The sequence below is a fragment of the Myotis yumanensis genome, unplaced genomic scaffold (assembly GCF_028538775.1).
Source record: "Myotis yumanensis isolate MYYU_CA2020_CCGP unplaced genomic scaffold, mMyoYum1.0.hap1 SCAF_18, whole genome shotgun sequence".
NCBI lineage: Eukaryota > Metazoa > Chordata > Mammalia > Chiroptera > Vespertilionidae > Myotis > Myotis yumanensis.
Window position 1 is genome coordinate 35,459,137 of NW_027223769.1, and position 19,276 is coordinate 35,478,412.

The following is a 19,276-nucleotide window of genomic DNA, read 5'->3' on the forward strand; positions in this document are numbered from 1 at the left end:
CCTTCCAGACGAGGCCCGGGCTGCGAGGGAAGCCCGGGTCCCGGGTGCCAGAGGGAAGCCGGTGCCGGCAGCCGGGGGAAGGAAGGCCCACTCTTGCACGGATTTCGTGCATCGGGCCTCTAGTGTGTCTAAGAAATACTCATAAGTGCTTGTGCGTGGGGCACATTCGAAGCAATAATGTCTGTAAATGATCCGTGTGCCAGCGATCTCGGTGCTCTCTCAGCACCCACTTTCCTGACGGAAGGTCAGTGACTCAAGGAAAGCAAGACGCTCTTTTCTAAGGGATATTTATGTGCAGGGTAGAATGGGAGAATTATGTACCTGATCCCCTTCCTTTGGCAAAGATTTCCAAAATCCAGTGTTCTTAAGAAAAATGTGGAAGGGGGCTTTTTAAAATGCAGAGATTCTGCCCGGCTGGCGTGGCTCAGTGGTTGAGTGTCGACCTATGAGCCAGGAGGTCAGGGTTCGATTCCCGTTCAGGGCACATGCCCAGGTTATAAACACGGTCCCCAGTAGGGGGCATGCAGGAGACATCTGATCAATAATTCTCTCTCATCATTGATGTTTCTCTCACTCTCCTTCTCCCGTCCTCTCTGAAGTCAATAAAAATATATTTTTAAAAAAATAATAATTAAGAAAATGCAGAGATTCTGATTCTGTAGCCAGAGATCATGAACTATATTTTTGGAATCTCTTTTGAAATGTGACACTCACACAGAAAAATGTACAAATCACTAAGGTATAGCTCAGCACTTCACAGACGGCACACCCCCATGTCAAGGAACAGAGTATCAGCAGCACCCCCAAAGCCTCTTCGTGCCTCTTTCCTAAGATACTCTTCTCCCTGAAGGGGGTTGAATGCCATGTGTCAGCCCATCTCATAGGTTACTGTGGGGACCACGGACAGCTCAAATATGAAGTAAAAAAATAAATAAGAAAGAAAGACTAGATAGGAAATGAATTGTAAACTGTATGGTCCTAGTATTGACTGATGGCTATTCTAATACTAGAGGCTCAGTGCACGAAGTCACGCGTGAGTAGCTCGCCGCAGCTTGCAGCTGCTCGTCACTTGAGCCACCACCCTGCCCACTGCCGCTTGTCGCTCACCGCCCCACCTGCCACTGCTCGTAGCTCGCCACCCACCTGCCGCTCGCCGCCCCAGTGCACCTCATGGCTACTGTTCGAGCGGTCGATCTGGTCGTTCCGCTTATGGTCCCTGGCCTTCTATTATACAGGATTATCAGGGAGAGACTGGTGGCTAAGGAACATGCTCTGTTGAGGACATGAAAGCGATGCCTCCACCTGCCACACCCAGTGGTTTGTGTAACATTTTCCGACACAAGTTTTATGGCATAATGACTCCAATAGCTGGTCTCACGGGTACGATAACGGCCAAATGTCTTCCTTAACCACAAAGCAGCGGCACCCTAAAGGGACTGTCTTCCTTTTGGGGGACCCCAAGGGATTATTTGGCCTCAGACAGATTTAAACCCATTCGCATACGCTTCTCTCCCAGGAAACTGGATGGCTTTGTCTTTATAGTGCTGGGAATGAGCTTGATGGCGCTCACGGTCACATAAAATGTGCCTCCTATGCCCATCTGACGTGTTTCCACCCGGTTCCAATCCAGTTCCTCTCGTTTGTTTTCTGTGAAGATGGAGGGCATTTGGCTAACGGTTTCTCAAAAGCCATCCCAGGGTAAATGCTGTTATTAGAGCAACGAGCCTTGTCTTTCCTGGACTCTTTAATGCCCTGAGGCTGTTCATGAGAACACGAATAGCAACTCTGGTCGCTGTCTGGGCACCTCTACTGCCTACATCTGGAGAAACAACCTCAATTTGAGGAGGAAGAGCTACTGAACGTAAAAAAGTGAACAGTGACACGTGAGTGCCAACAGCAACATGATTCAGAATCATCTCCAAGTGGAAACAACCCAAGTGCCCCCCAGCTGGTGAGCGGATAAACAGAACGTGATCTATCCGTAGAGTGGAGCCCTATTTGGCGGCACGAAGGAATGAATTACTTCCTCGACATGGATGAGCCTTAAAAACATGCTAAGTGAAAGCAGCCAGACACGAGACCATATAGTGTAGGATTCCATTAATGTGAAATGTCTAGAAAAGGCAAATCGACAGAGACAGGTCCCCATTCTAGAGCGGGTCTAGAATAACACAGAAGGAGGAGGTCTCCATTCTAGAGTAGGTCTAGAATAACACAGAAGGAGAAGGTCCCCATTCTAGAGTGGGTCTAGAATAACACAGAAGGGGAAGGTCCCCATTCTAGAGCGGGTCTAGAATAGCACAGAAGGGGAAGGTCCCCATTCTAGAGCGGGTCTAGAATAGCACAGAAGGGGAAGGTCCCCATTCTAGAGCGGGTCTAGAAGGTCGCGTTTACCTGCGAGACAGTCCTCAGGTGTTTCCGTAGGCAGTGCATCTCTCTTGCTAGCTGGACAGTCTGCCTCTGACCTCTTACAAGTAGCCTTACCCGCAGGCTTAAACCTGCCCCGTCCTGTCTCCTCTACGCTACACCTCATGCTGCACCCTGCTCAGTGTCCCAGCCGATGCTCGTCACCATCGCAGTGCGTATCCTCCCTGGTGACAAAGCTGTATTTCAGGGGCTGGCAACTTTAAGAGCCAGATAGTAAATACTTTTTAAAAAATATATTTTTTTATTGATTTCAGAGAGGAAGGGAAAGAGAGAAACATTCATGATGAGAGAGAATCCCTGTTCATCTGTCTCCTGCTCGCCCCCCACTGGGGATGGAGCCTGCAACCCCAGCATCTGCCCTGACCGGGAACTGAACCTGGGACCCTTCAGTCTGTAGGCCGACGCTCTATCCACTGAGCCAAGCCAGCGAGGGCAGTAAATACTTTTTGATGTTGTAGGATATATGGCCCTAAACTTTCAGAAGAACTTGCACAGTTGACTAGGCATTCACCTTGCCACTCAGACCGATTTCTCTGTTCATTTCCAACCACGTAAGCCATGTCCCGACTCTCAGCGTGAGCAGCATATCTGCATATCACACAGCCCCTGCCTTCTCTAGCAGGAATGGACAAGCAAGGATGCTTGTTATCCACTGGCACCCATGACTTCACACTTGAACTAGGACCAAGAACAGGGCAGACGGGAAGAGCTCGGGGTAAAGAAAGGCATGCATCCCACATCATGGGAAGCCGTGATCCAAGATCTACAGGAGTTTGCAGTGGCCACAAATGCTGGATTGTCCGAGTGCTGCCGGGCACTCTTCCTGCCTCATATGTAAACGGAGTACCTGGTCGTGCCAGAGAAGTAAGTGCCAGGCCGAAGGCAGAAATGGGAAAAAGCATGGCAGTGTTTGAATTTTGTATAGGCTAGCCAAGAACGTAAGGGGATATGGAGGGATATTCAGATCTGTCCTCCGTCCCCCAAACACCAACCACACTACATGAGACTTGGGAAAAGATTAAGAGAGGAGCCCTGACTGGTTTGGCTCAGCGGCTAGAGCATCGGCCTGTGGACCAAAGGGTCTCGGGTTCGATTCCTGGCCAAGGGCACGTACCTTGATTGCAGGTTCAACCCTCCACCCCTAGTTGGGGCGTGAGTGGAGAGGCAACCGGTTGATATGTCTCTAACACATCGATGTTTCTCTCTCTCCCCATTCTCCCAGCCTTTCCACACTCTCTGAAAATCAATGGAAAAAATATTCTCACTCTTTGAGGATTAAAAAAAATAAGAAGAAAATTTTTTTAAAAAAAGATTAATTAAGGGAGGAAAATAAGGGGAAATGGAGGATAAAGTGGGAAATAACATGGGAGGGGCTCACGGGAGCCGCTGCACACAGTTAGGCTATCAGGAGAGCAACAGGAACACCCCACCCTTTCTCTTTCCCCGCCCTTCCTCCCCCTCGCCTCACCCCTCATTAAGCATTCAGTTTAGCAAGATAAGCCACCGGGAGAGAAACAAACTAGGAAGCCCCTGGACTTCCTTGCCCTTCCCATCGAACGGTCCCCAGCAAAATTGCTTGCAGAGCCTGAGAAAACAAGCCTGGCCTGGCAGTGGATGTGGGGACAGGGCGGGGCGGCAATGACACGGCTCAGCTTCTCAACACAGAGCGACTCTGCACAGGCTCAGGGGTGCAGGCATGTCACGAACAAAAAATGGAGGGAGACGGACAGAGACAGAGGGGAAAAGGGAAAGAAAGGAGGAAAGAAAAGACGGCCAGACGCATTAGCTAGTCACTCCCCGGCTTACTTCCTCTACCTTCCAGTGCATTGGACATCAAAGGACAAGTGCTGTACAGACCGGGTCTGTATCTAAAGTCGAGTCACACCATGCAAAGAAGTGAAGAAAAAAGTCACCGTTATAACTGATATGGGAGCCAACTGACACAGAAATGTGATCGACCACGTTGGCTCTCGGGTCTCTCCGTCTCCTAACTCCCAGGGCCGGCTGGATCCTCAAGGTCAGAGGGAGTCAACCTCGCCAACTAGGGATTACTTTAATCCTCAGCTCACCCTCCCTTCCCCTCTGCCAGATCTGCCCGTACGTGGTAGCGCTACAGCAACAGTGGGGCTGGTGGCAGGTGTCATCCGTCATCCAAAGACAGAACTGCTGTCCCAGCAACCCGTCACCGCCAGTGATGACAGTATGACGCCCGAAAGTGAGGGCAACCTTCATAGACATGATTTTTAATTTTCATGAGAAATCCTGGTGAGCACGAAGTCTACACTTTCCTTTCGGTTCCCGTTTCATGTCACTTCCCACTCCCCCACGTCCTGTCCTTACTGGTACGTCCCTGCCATCGTCCTTCCTGTCCTATTTATAGAAACGTTACTTAAAAGTACGAGCATGATATCTAGAGCCATTCTATATAAATCTCTCAGGACCAGTCATAGTGTGAGTGTAAAGTTCCTGTTTTCCCAGTCTGCACAGGGAGAGCCAATTGTTTTCTTCTCCTTTCCCCTAAACCTTTTTTAAAAATATATATACATATTTTTCTTGATTTCAGAGAGGAAGGGAGAGGGAGAGAGAGATAGGAAACATCAATGATGAGAGAGAATCTTGATCGGCTGCCTCCTGCACGCCCCATGCTGGGGGATTGAGCCCACAACCCCGGCATGTGCCCTGGCCGGGAATGGAACCGTGACCTCCTGGTTTATAGGTCGACGCGCAACTACTGAGCCACACTGCCTGGTCCTTTCCCCTAAGTCTTCATCACACCGTAGAGCCGTGGTGGAGTAGTTCTATTATAAAATGTAATGAAGACTGGACATTTCACGGACAAGGAAAGATTACTTGTGTGATGCAAGCAAGCCCAGAAGAGAGGCCCCGGGCACGTGCCTGTAGAAGAAGGTAGCCTAACCTCATGATATTAAAGAACAGTTCATCTATGACATCACAGAGTACAGTCATTAGGAAGCTTAGGGGGCCTGGGAAAAAAAGACGAAAAGCCCTGTCCTGGTTTCTGCCACCCGGCGATCATTTCTTTGCAAAATACCTTTTTCCCCAGTGGTTACTAGAGAACTGGGACTTCTGGTGCCAGACAAGATGGAATGAGCCCGGTTAAGTCTATCTCGCCTTCTGATTAAAACTAGAAACTCTGGTCAGAATGCAAAAGGCAACGACCTCTGGGCAAATGCCAGAGCAGGAGGCTTGGTGAGGAAAGTCAAAACGTGAGGAACAACCAGTTAGGCAGTGAAATCACGGACACCGCTAATGAGTCGTTGAAAGAAAAGAACTATCAGCTCAGCATTCTTTATGCAACAAAAATACTCTTCAGGGATGAACGCAAAATAAAGTCCTTCTCAGACAAGAGACAATAAAGAGATCACAATCCTTAGTATTGACCCAAATGAAAGGAAAACCTACATTTGCACAAAAACGTATGCCTGAATGCTTAGAGCAGTGGTATTCGCAACTGCCCCAAATTGGAAACAAACGAAATATTCCTCCTCTGAGAAATGGGTAAACCAAGCCTGGTACGTCCGTAGTCCACACAATGGAGTATTATTCAGCAATGAAAGGAAACAGATTGTTGAAACATGCAACAACCTGGCTGAATCTCAAACGCATTAGGCTAAGTGAGAGAAGCCAGACTCGAAAGGGTAGATTCTGTTGTCAGGGGTTAAAGGTCAGGACAGGGCTTGGCTACAAAAGAATAGCTACGAGGTAATATCTTTGTTAACCGTTGTATATCTTGAACGTGCTGGTATTACACGCCTCTATGCATTTGTTAGAACTCATACAACCTTAACCCAAAGAGTGAATTTTACGTACTAAAAACAAATTTAAAAAATAGAGAACTGGATACACTTTTCTAAGGAAACTTTTTGACAATTCAGGTGTCTAACTTCATGTACTCACATATTCATAAGCAGAAAACCGTGTCCCCAATATTATGGCAAATGGCCAAGCATTCATTAAAACCTTTGTTATAAAATGTTATTTAGAAAATAAAATCAATTTGATTTTCACATATTTTTTTGGCGGGTGGGGGGGGATGGGGGCGGGGAGAATCCAGAAACCTTCAGAATACAATAGCACCATCAGGTCATCGATGTATGAGTTTTGATAAGAGATTTTAAAATTCTTGCCAGTTACATAACCCTTCCCAATTCTATATGACAGACATGATGATAGGATCACGATATTTATACCTGGCCTGGTGTTTCAAATACAGACACTATCATCACTGTTACAAAACACATGCACATGCACATTGTTATTATTAGGATTTAGGCGAGAAGACAAAACCGTGCAATTAAACCTCGGGCTCAGCCCTGCTGGGTCTAACCCCGACCTAACAAGTTTTTCTTGCCTGAGCTACTGATGCATGCTCTCCGGGAGCATGGCACGTCTGCATGTCAGAGACTGCGTTTCCACATACCCTGTCAAAGAGTGCGAACAGCTGTCTCAGCACGTCGGAAACGGGCAGCTTCAAATACTCCGCAAACTCTTCGATTCCAATTCTTCCCCCTTTGGACGAGCTCGCAATAGTCGCATATTCATCCAAGTGTTTGCGAATGCCATCCCAATCCAGTCTGCAGGGAGAATTAGAAATACATGGATGCATGTCAGCACAGCCCATGGACACGGACAGTAGGGGGGTGAGGGCATGAGCTGGGGGGTGGGAACGGCCGGGGAGAGGTCAATGGGGGCAAAAGGAGACGTGTGTAATACTCTAAACAATAAAGGATTTAAATTAAAATAAAGAAAGAAGCTAGTGAGATAATCCACAATAAAATAAAATAAAAGAAACATGGTATCAGCCCTTCCCAACCCACGTGAGATTTTTATGAACAGTGGTGAGTCACTTGTCTAAGGAAAACACTGTAAGCGTTAAACTGAAACAGGAGAATAAAATGTGTGTTTAAAAGTACAAACTGAACATGTGTCCAGGCTTCTAATTCTTTTAAAGGATGTTAGTGTGACTGTAATTTCCCCCAAATATCTAAGGGGAAGGAAAGTAACCGAGAAGAGCAGTGTGGCAGAATAATACATGACTCGTGAGAAGAAAATAAGAAATCAGACTTAAATCTAAACATGACTCGGTAAGTCAACAGAACTGCCCGAGTGGTTAAAAAATACAGCTTTTTCTTTCGAGGAGCTGTCTGTCTGAAAAAAATCACATTTCACAAAATGTTGGGCTACGGAGATTCATTAGACCAGACCCACTTCCTCCAAACCTAGTTATGAAAAACCCTAACTAGGGTGATAGACACTGGAAAATACACTGTAACTTACATCATATTCTTTCTTCTTTTATTAAATTTATTTGGGTGACCTTGGTTAATAAGGTTATATAAGGTTCAAGTGTACATTTCTATAATATATCATATATATAGATACACACACACACACACATATATATATAATATTGTATGCTCACCACCCAAAGTTTAGTTTCTTATATATTGGATCCATCACATCCTTTCTTTATCTGATAAACAGTTGACTGAACACATACTTTGTCTGTACCCGATTCCAGTGGCTATCTAAATTTATCAAATTGTGAACGTAACATCAAAACATTTGGTTGGCTAAAAAACATAGATAGCATTTGCTCTATCAGTTATCAAAATATGACTTCTTAAATACTGAAGATACTGTATTTTCAATACAGTAACGGGCTCTGCAGCTCCCTCCCAGAGAGGGTGCCAAGCTCCATGACGCCCGTACGTTCTGCGAGTCCCCAATGGGGCTAAAAGCGAATGAACTGAATACCAGAAGACGGGGGGGGGGGGGGGGGGGCAGGAGGGCTACACCTTTCGTACCACATCATCCAAAAGGAATGTTTATCTAAATGGTTCAAACTGGATCATAAAAGCAGGAAGGGGTGTTTTTACCTTTTTAGAAAAAATGACGTACCCAGAAGAAAAAGATAGATCTTGGGGGTATTTAGACATTTTAATGATGGTCAGAATTGCTACTCTATGAGTCAATTCTTATTTTGAAAGAGAAACTCTGGCCACTCCAGGCCTGTATCATCTACTTATGCCGTCCTCTTGGTACAAAGGTAACAGGATGGACTAAACACTCAACCACTCAGCCCTTTCTGAGGTGGGAGGCAGAGCCACACTATCGCCTGGTCTCCTGTGACCAGCACATAGAGTTTTGAGGTAACTGTTCTTGAAAAAAAGAAAACTGGATGAACTAAAGGGGAGCCCGGCTGGCATGGTTCAGTGGATGAACATCGACCTATGAATCAAAAGGTCATGGTTTGATTCCCATTCAGGGCAAATGCCAGGTTGTGGGCTCCATCCCCAGTGTGAGGCATGCAGCAGGCAGCCGATCCATGATTCTCTCTCATCATTGATGTTTCTCTTTCTTTCTCCCTCTGATTTCCTCTTTCTGAAACATTGTGTGTGTGTATGTATATATATACATACACACACACACATATAACTAAAGGGGAGATAAATGCATAAGCTTAGCTTCCCTAATACACACCAGAGCCTCATGAGTCCTGGCTGGTTGGTTGGTTAAGTCCTGGCTGGTTGGTTGGAAAGCCCTCCAGTTCGACTCCCAGGGAGGGTGCCAAGCTCCATGACACCCGTACTTCCCAGGCCGCGGTGAGGATGAAATGAGCCCGTATCTGGAATTCTGGGAGATGGAGAGCTGCAGCTACTAAGGTCTTCTCAGACCTGCAATTTCTACCAGTCCCTCCCCTTTGTGTGAGAAGGTTATGATGATGATGATGATGATGATGATTTTGTCCTTCATGGTTTATCTTCTCCATCCATTCCTCTATGGGCCATATTTTCATCAATGGATGGAACTTCATGTTTTGTCATTTCATCTGCTTTTTTAAAATCTCCTTACTATTGGCTTTCTAGCATTTCCTTAACACCCTGTTTTGCTTTATGGCCATTTAAATGTACCTTTTTCTATCCCTGACATTCTGTAGTGCCTCATTGGTACTGTCCTTGTTTTTATGAATTGTGTTCTAATGTCAGCAAGGTTTTGGTGCCGTTATTCATGCACAGGTAGAATCTCTAGGCCTGGTTTCGGGCACATACCCAGGTTTCGGGCTCGATCCGGAGTGGGGGGCGTGCAGGAGGCAGCTGATCGATGTTTCTCTCCCTCTCTCTCTCTCTCTCAAACCAATAAAACATACTAAAAACAAAAAAAGACAAACACCAGAGCTGATCATTCATAAAACCAGAGAAAATAAACACACAGGAACTCAGATCTCTTTTGGACACTGTTACGAAGACGTAGTCATTTTAAAATAGGCTTACTTCAATTTCCGGCTGATCTTGGTAAATTCCACCAGCCCGGCTTCCATAGGCAGGGTGAGCTGCCCGGCCGAGATCATCAGCCTGCAGTCTTCATAGGTGTGATCAGTCATGGGGATTCCCAGAGCTCTGAAAGCAGAGGGACAGGCAGTGTTTTCAAACAGGTAACGACTTTCCATTAGGCCTGAATGGGTCAACCAACAGCAGTGAATGGGAAAGTAACCCCCACGTTTTAAACAGTAGCTTTGGCTTTTTACTGCCAAAGAGGCAAGTTTCTCTACTTGTTCAGATTTACTATGGCCCTGAGGTCGAGGTCGGTAATCTTACGTCCGCATGGAAAGTGGTTATTTTGTGGAAAGCACGTGATCTGACTTACCAAAATAAATTGGGGGGATGAGGGTGTTAGGAAGAAAACACCCAAATCCTTAAAACCATGTTAAATGTCATTTACCAATTCTGTTCGAACTATCTACTGACTATAATCACATATAGAGACTCACTCTGCCATCAAATTCCGGACTCTACCAGCAAATAGGACAGGGTCTCTTTTTTCTTCGTCATTCGGTGCTTGAACAGGCATAAACTGAAAGATAAACACACCTTTTTATAACAACTGGCAGGGCTCCGACATCAAATGCCAAAGATATCCTATATAATAAAAGCCTAATATGCAAATTGACCCAACGGCGGAATGACTGGTCACTATGATGCACACTGACCATCGGGGGCAGATGCTCAACGCAGGAACTTCCCCCAGCCTGCAGGCCCCAGGCCAGCCAAGGTGAGTGCCAGTAGGGACCCCCCGATCGCCCTGCAGGTCGCCCTGCAGAGGGAGGCGACCAGCGGCGGTAGCAGGGGGCGGAGCTGGGAGCAGGCAGCACCAGGTGGGCCAAGGCGGGTGCCAGTGGGGGTCCCCCAGCCACCCCGCCGGTCGCCCCACAGATCGGCCCTGATCGCCAGCCAGGCCTAGAGATTCTACCTGTGCACGAATTTCGTGCACCGGGCCTCTAGTTAATGTATAAATTACCTATCATCCTATGAACATGGCCTTTCGAGCACATCGGTAACTTGACGTGGTGGCAGGAACCCAGAGCTTGGATCAGGAGCTCTGGGTCTCCCTGTGTATTAACCAGCACCTCCTTTTCTGAATGGTCCCCTCGATTCTATACGGCAGGCTCCGATCGCCTACTTCCCAGGCCGCGGTGAGGATGAAATGAGCCCGTGTCTGGAATTCTGGGAGATGGAGAGCTGCAGCTACTAAGATCTTCTTAGACCCGCAATTTCTACCAGTCCCTCCCCTTTGTGTGAGAAGGTTATGATGATGATGATGATGATTTTGTCTTTTATGGTTTATCTTCTCCATCCATTCCTCTATGGGCCATATTTTCATCAATGGATAGAACTTCACGTTTTGTCATTTCATCTGCTTTTAAAAAAATCCTTACTATTGCCCTAACCGGTTTGGCTCGGTGGATTGAGTGTCGGCCTGTGGACTGAAGGGTCCCAGGTTCGATTCTGGTCAAGGGCATGTACCTTGGTTGAGGGCACATCCCCAGCAGGGGGTTTGCAAGAGGCAGCTGATCGGTGTTTCTCTCTCATTGATGTTTCTAACTCTCTATCCCTCTCCCTTCCTCTCTGTAAAAAATCAATAAAATAGATTTTTTAAAAAATCCTTACTATTGGCTTTCTAACATTTCCTTAACACCCTGTTTTGCTTTATGGCCATTTAAATGTACCTTTTTCTATCCCTGACCTTCTGTAATGCCTCACTGGCATTGTCCTTGTTTTTATGAATCGTGTTCTAATGTCAGCAAGGTTTTGGTGCCGTACTTACGTCACAACATATATTTTGAGCACCTACTATACATCAGGCAAGATCAACAGGACCCTATTCGAGTTCTACAGAAAACAGAAATTTTTATAGGCTAGGCCGACACAGCGTATGCTCAGGATCACGACCCTGACCCCCAATTACAGACAGTGCTGAAAAGCTTCACTAACTTATTGAAAGTAAAACAGGTCGCATGGCCAGGACCCAGCCCAAGGTCGGTCCAATTCTAAGACCCTAGTTTTCCCCATGAAACCATCTTCCCTAGAGTAGGAGGGTGAGTGATAGGAAAGAGGAATTTGGCCGGGAGTGGGCAGGGGAAAGCTGCCAAACAGGCTTCACAGAGAGCTGATTGATGGTGGACCTCGGCTTTTAAAGGATAAACATGATTTCACCAACAGAATTATACCTATGAACCAGGTACCGTGCTAGGTGCTTTACATGCATTATTTCATGTCACTGAGCCTCCCAATTTCTGTCATAAGGAACTGGGACCCACAAAGATCAAATGACCGGCCCAAGGTTCCACGGCTCACTTCCATTCAGTAAATATCGCTTAGGCCTCTACCGCATGTCAGGCCGCGCATTAAGCCCTGAAGACGTGGCAAGGAGGTCCCTGCCCTCCGGAGCTCTCCATGTCCCGGGGTCGAAATGCATGACAATGAGCTAAGCCCATCCATTAAGCACCTACTATGGGCTGAGAACTTTCTATTGGAGTCTTTATACCATGAACTCTCTTAACAATTCCTTGAGGCACGTTCAACCATTTCCATCGGATAGAAGGATGAGGCCAGAAGAGGTTAAACAATAGAGCTAAAGCCACACGCATGTGGAAGGGCCACAGTTGGAAATAAAAAAGAAAGATTTGCATAACGAACACCTCTTTTGGACTCACAGACGTGTTTTCACATCTTGTGAGTCATGACAAGAAGCCTGTGGGCAATGGGGACTCGGAGAGGGAGTTTGAGCAAGGGAGTGGCATGAGCAGGTCCGAGCGTCTGAGCAGTGCCTCTGGTGGAAGGGAATGGATACACCAAAGAGGAAGAAGCTAAGAGCAGGGGGAACCGCAGGCATCAACCTGCAAGAGGTGGTGAGACCGTGAACAGAGGGAGTGGGGTGCAGAGGGCAGCTTGGGTGCAAGGGAAATTTCTCAGCTAAAGTGGGTAGGAATGACAGGATAACCTGCTATATGTCATTTCACTTTGCTCGTTCATTCTATTAACATCATCTCGTGGCCCTGATCGGTTTGGCTCAGTGGATAGAGCCTCGGCCTTTGGACTGAAGGGTCCCAGGTTCGATTCCGGTCAAGGGCATGTACCTTGGTTGCGGGCACATACATCCCCAGTAGGGGGTGTGCAGGAGGCAGCTAATCGGTGTTTCTCTCTCATCGATGTTTCTGACTCTCTGTCCCTCTCCCTTCCTCTCTGTAAAAAAATCAATAAAATATATTTAAAAAAACACACATCATCTCCTGTGAAGTGAAAGGTTTGACTACATGATCTCCAACATCCTTTCCAACTGGACTCCTGTGTCTAGCTTCCTGTTTCGTATCCAGTTATTCCTTAAGATGGAAAAATAAACTAAGCCACCAGAGGTCCCCACATCACTTATATATCCAGAGCACCAAAGTCTGCAAATAAGTATTTCTAAAAACTCCCTTCAGCCTGCTCTGGTAAAAATCTCTACTATTTGCTTAGAATGCAATCCAAGGAAGAAAACAGTGCTTCAAAATCAATGTTCATAAAACCTCTAACAAAACAGTATGATAATTTCAAGTTTTATATTGCCCTATGGTTCTTCGTTTTGTGTTGTTGTTTCTTTTAAGTCAAAGGATCACTGACATAGAATATGTAGCATATACAAACAGCTTCGTTATTAACCAAACACAATACAATGAGCTGTGGCTTTGGGTCTTGATTGCAGATACTAACTCTCATATGGACGTGGCCTTCTGTGCTTGAGGAGAAAACTTATCCACGGAGAGCAAAAAATAATGAAAAGTCTAGATGTGACGCTCATGGGCCCCAAGCCTCCTGAGAAGCAACTCAATGGAAATCCTAATAAAAAATCACCTCTCCTCGGCCTAGACCTTGCCCTCCAGCTCACACTTACATTTTGCATGCGGCTCACCACGCGAACACACCCTTTCCTTGGGAAGGAAGACGCACCCAAAAGGCTATGATCCATCACTGTCCCCTGAGACACGGCTAAATACCCCCGCAGCTTCCTGACCCCAAGTCTTCCCTTCACCTTCACCTTCTCTCATCACCTCCCCGTAGCCACACTGATGGCCCATCTGTCATCTGGACTTCACAGCCTCTTCACCTGGCCACAGAGATCCTCCTCAGCTCTATTGCAGCCGCGGACGTGAACCTGCGACTTGCATCTCCTCAGCGGACAAACTCTCTGGCCAGTTTTCCCTCATGGCCCAGGAGTGTTTACTTCTCCCGCAACCGGGTCCTGCCTAGACCTCGAGAGCCTCCCAGTCACTCTCAGGACCTGCTCATCCCTCTTTCCCTGCCCCTCCTGCAGCCTCTGTCCGCCTGGCGGCCCTGGTCTTGGGGAGTCAGACACGTCCACGTGGCCTTTCTCTCACCGAGGCTCTCTCACTGCCACACCCACGGTGCCAGTCACAAATCCTTGGTCACCTGGCTCAGCGGTTGAGCATCAACCCGTGAACCAGGAGGTCATGGTTCGATTCCCCATCAGGGCACATGCCTGGGTTGTGGGCTCCATCCCAAGTAGGGGGCGTGCAGGAGGCAGCCAATCCATGATGCTCTCTCATCATTGATGTTTCTCTCCCTCTCCCATCCTCGCTCTGAAATCAATAAAAACATATTTTTAAAAACCAGAAAAACCTTACGGGTTGAGGCTACGACAAATCCACGTCAACTTCCACGGGGTCCTCACAGCTGCTTGAAAACTCTGTTATGTTCCCGAGGTGGCCATCCTGCCTCTAAGTAGGAAAAGCATTCCCGGTCCGTTTTCCTTTTGCTGAAGCTCTCCCTTTGTCGTTGGAGGTGGGCCCAAGCACGTCATCTCAGGCCCGAGTCTATTTCCTTCGTGTCCACGTGATGGGCGAGGATCGGGTTCCGTAGCTTGGACGGCATGTCCTGCTGCCGGCAGCCCCTTCCCGGCTGGGCCCGCTCTGATCTGCTGCCCTCACATCTGACTGTTTCAACACAGGCTCTGCTTCTCAGGTTGCAAGTCCTCGTTTCGCCGCGAAGGCATTTCACTTTCCACTCCAGAGGGACAACCGTGAAGGCCACCCCAGCATATGCCACTTGGGCGAGTTGATTCTCTGCAGCTGAGGCCACTGGAAAAGCAGCACAGATAGGGGCGAGGCTTCCTCTGCACCGCCCGCCCCCCCTCATCTGCCTGAAGACAGATCCCCCAATAAGAAGTCAACTGCCACAAATCCCCTCCTGCAAAGATTCATCAGACAGGGAGTTTGGCCCCCCTCAGAGGAGGGGAGACCAGAGGTAGGCATCACCCCCGGGCCAGCTCCATCACACACTCTATCTCTCATCTATGCTTCTGCCTTTCCTAAAAGCCATCTGCTCTCCCCTGCGTGGCCTGCCTCCTCCCTCCCCTTCGTCTATGCAGATGGAAGATGAGCCCTCAAAAATCCCACCGCTGTTCCCAGGTGTCCCGTTTTTTATTCCCTGTGACACCTTGTGCACATATTAAAGAATGAATAAATGTGCACACTTTCCCCCCTGGTAACCTACCTGATGCCAGGTTATTTCATAGACCCAGTTAGGGCACCCAGGCGGGAGGGGGGCGTCCCTCCATCCCTATGACAGCCCTGGGAACGTGAATTCCCTTTCCATTCACCTGGGCCAGACTCCGCAGCTCCCTTCCCTCCGAGGCCACCCTGCTGACGGCACCGCCTGTCCCAGGTAAGGAGGCCGGCGGACGTATTTCCCACACCAACACCTCCTGTCTGCGCCTTTGTTCCCGGGGCCTCCCACCTCCGCCTGGGCCTTAGGCTGCACGCCAGATGTCGTCCAACTCTTCGGCCTGTAATTCACGGCCACCACCTGCCACCCGCAGCCAGGCCTTCTATGAACACTCGGTCCTCGCAGAACCGGTTCACTCACTGCTTCCTGACCGCACCCGGCACATTCCTCTCTCCCAAGTCGATGATTACGAGATGAGAGAGAGATGGATGAATGACTCTTTCACACAAACATGTCCTTTTCCGAGGAGCAGAAAATAACCTTAGGGAATCCGTCTTCACAAATGGGCAGTGCTGGTTCCTCCGCGATTCTTCTCTCCAGGTTTCCAAGAGAAAATGCAACACGAGGAAGGTGCTTTTGAACAACACCTGCCACTTCCTTTTATAAAGAACGGAGCAATCTACGTGCTCAGGGAAATAAAGGTGAATGCTCCCCGAACCCCAGCCGTGTGCCAGCGCATAAGTAACCCTTATTAAGTCCTAACGACCCTATAAAATACGTGTTACTCCCATTTTACCAGGGAGCACACAGCCGGGGAGAGGTTTAAGTAATTTGCTCGGGCACATTCTGGTGGCTCCTGGCGGCACTAAAATGAAATCCGGTAACCTCTTGGCTCCTGGACTGATGCTCTACCACTGAGCCACACGGGCTCGGCAAATGTCCTCTTCTTGAGGGATAGATACATCCTGAATTAGGTTTACCTGATTGATAGTTAAGAAGTTCTAAAAACGCCTGTCAAAAATAATACGTAGGATCCCCATCAATCTTAAAGGAACGGGAAAGAGAGGAGCGTGCCTCTGAACAGCCAAGACAACTGGAGCTGGCCCAGCCAAATGAGTCGAGACTTCTAACGAAGCTACGTGTGGGGCGGCGCCAGCTGGCACCTCTGAGACCGGGCCCGGCCCGGAGAGCCCTGCGCCAGGGTGTGGGGGTGCTCAGTTACAGCTAAACGTTGGGGAATAAAAATACTCAGTCATATATAGTTGTTAGGGGTCCCCTGGGTGAAAGGCATCGCAGATCTAAAACACATATAATTAAAATAAGAATTCTAAATCAGAAATCCATAGGTTCCCGTCTTTGTGCCTGGCACCACAATCCTCATACACCAAATCCCTGCTGACTCAGGTATTTCCAATGGTCGAAAGCCGTTTTTATTTGTGAAGTTGTTGGACAAAGAATATATTCTTTTTCTTTCTTTGTTAGAAAATATTGTCCAAACAGGTCAAACAGGTCTGAGAACCGGCTGGAGAATGCAAATATTGTAACTCAAAGAGAGAGAGGAAAAGAGAGAGAGGAGGGAGGGACAGAAAGAGAGGAGAGAGGGAGAGAGATAAGGGGGAAAGGAGAGAGGAAAGGAAGCAGAAAGAAAGAAAGAAAAGAAAGAGAGAAAAGAAAAGAGAGAGAAAGCCAGACATGAGACAGAAAGGAAATGTGTAACAGTGGTCAGGGCAATATAATGAGAAATTTGCATACCTCTGTCGTAACACAATTTGACCACTAACACATGGGCTCTATAAAAAAGTGCAGTCCTACATGCATTTCCACGTCTGCTGCTAGGCCTGCTGGAGGTATAGTATAGATATGTAGGTATATACCTGACCCTCTCTCTTCACAGGCTACCTGAAAGCATCCGCAAACCCAAGTAGATTGTGAATTCAGGGGTCCATCCCACATCACGCCTAGAGACTAAGAATACTTCTGGGAACAACCTGGAATCTAAAAAATGTGGTCAGACTTTCAGAATGACCTCATTACTCCCCCACTCCCGTCTGCCACCGCAACGCCAACCCAAAGACTGTCCTGCGAATGATGATACGGGCTGCCTCCCAGATACGACTGCCTCGGGCTCTCCGTGGGCTCCTGACCCCGTGCCTCTCCCACGACCCAGGCAGCACCTCTCAGGCTCCCAGAGCCCACTACTCCTCAAGGAGCTGTGGGGCTCTCGGCCTCTGTGGCTCCTGAGGTTGGGACGTGAAGGGTTAGCATTCAACCTGGCAGAGGTCGGCGCTGAAAGGAATATAGACGTAGAAATGGGAGGAATACAGACGTAGGAATGGGTGGTGCGAATCTGGCCAGTCAGGTTGGTTACACCTTGGAGGTTCCCAGAAGTTAGAGGTGTTTCCTGATCCAATGCTAAGGGCTAGACCTGATTGCCTGGGTTTAGATACACAATTTGTACACAGGGCTTATTTGAAAGATGGTGGGTTTAACTTCCGATCTTTGCACATCTGGTCTCTGCACACAAGGAGTCCTATATAATAAAAGCCTAATATGCAAACTGACCGAACGGCGGAACGACTGGTCGCTATGACGCGCACTGACCACCAGGGAGGGCAGATGCTCAATGCAGGAGCTGCCCCCGATCGTTCCATAGATTGGCCCTGATGGCCGGCCAGGCCTGGGGACCCTACCTGTGCATGAATTTCGTGCACCGGGCCTCTAGTTCAAAATAAAAGGAAAGGCCAAATCTCAAGTTCCACGGCCACGTTTTGAATGACTTACCTCAACTTCCACCCTCGTGTAGGGCTGGCAGAAGGTGAGCACACACAGCTGAAAGCTGAAGAGGAAAAAGAGAAGTTCCCTTTACATGGTGAGACAAGGATCGTCTAATATTACCCAAGAACCCCTTTCCGCACACAGAGCACTCAGGCCAAATATCATACATATTTTGGGTTTATAAATGCCCCAGGACAGCTGTAACACTCCTTGGACTCAGATTTTCCTTGACATTCAAAAGTTCAATCACTGCCCGGCTGGTGTGGCTCAGTGGTTGAGTATCTACCTATGAACCAGAAGGTCACAGTTTGATTCTTGGTCAGGGCACATGCCCAGGTTGCAGGCTTGATCCCCAGAAGGGGGTGTGCAGGAGGCAGCCGATCAATGATTCTCTCTCATCACTGACGTTTCTCTCTCTCTCTTTCCCTCTCCCTTCCTCTCTGAAATCAATAAAAATATTAAAAAACAAAGCACAAGTTCAATCCCTACATGCAATACCATGTATGTATTTGTGAGTCAGAGCTGCAGATCAGCAGAATGAACCCCAACTTTGAAATCTCCTTGACAACTCAGATTCAAAAGCCTATGTCCCTAGAGAAACTTACCCAAGGCCAAGTTTTTTAAGATTCATAAATGTGTTTACAGGATAACTCCGGAGTAGAACATTATTAAACTCTTTTCTGATATTTAGAAAACAAAATCAGCCGGCCTTTCTTAAAAGCAGAAACTGAATCATAACTGTCTCCGTTACTAATGTTTTCACTGTGGGGGGATTTTCTGAAAAGTCTCAAATGTCATGGTAAAGCTAGACAAAGGCTTCCATGAGATGGTTACAATCAACCCTCTCAAAATAATTTTTGAAATAGTTGTTCCAACTTGAAGCTTTCTAGTATATATACAGACTCTCCAGATTAGAGTTCTATGGGATTTTAATCTGGCCGAGTGGATCAGACTACGTATTTGTGAAAACAATCAACCAAACTTTTTGTTTTACTGTTAAAGCAGCTAACGTATGATTTGATTGTAAACAATTACTTGAAGAGACTTAAGACAAAAACTTTAGGCATTTAAACAAGGAATTTAAAGAGAGAATGTAGAAAAACAGATCGACCAATTTCATAATTAATTGTGAATAGTTAACCTAAGTATCAGTTCTCAAATCTTCCATCTACAGGGGGAAGAAAATATTTCACTGTCAACCGCAAGCAAACAAAGTCAACCCATATTGTCTGCCGTAATTATTCTTTAATTGTTTAATTGAGCTTTGGAAG

General features: G+C 47.4%; 1 protein-coding gene across 2 annotated transcripts in view; it reads right to left on the minus strand.

The window, feature by feature from the left end:
- The window catches only part of LPCAT2 (lysophosphatidylcholine acyltransferase 2), a 50,912-nt gene that overhangs the window by 15,031 nt on the left and 16,605 nt on the right, over nt 1-19,276 (minus strand). For both annotated transcript variants that reach the window (XM_070398960.1, XM_070398959.1), the window contains 4 exons: nt 18,012-18,066; nt 10,220-10,302; nt 9,723-9,848; nt 6,869-7,022 (listed from right to left, as the gene is read on the minus strand). In XM_070398960.1, coding sequence (XP_070255061.1) covers nt 6,869-7,022; nt 9,723-9,848; nt 10,220-10,302; nt 18,012-18,066 — 418 coding nt within the window. The remainder of the gene's footprint in view (nt 1-6,868; nt 7,023-9,722; nt 9,849-10,219; nt 10,303-18,011; nt 18,067-19,276) is intronic.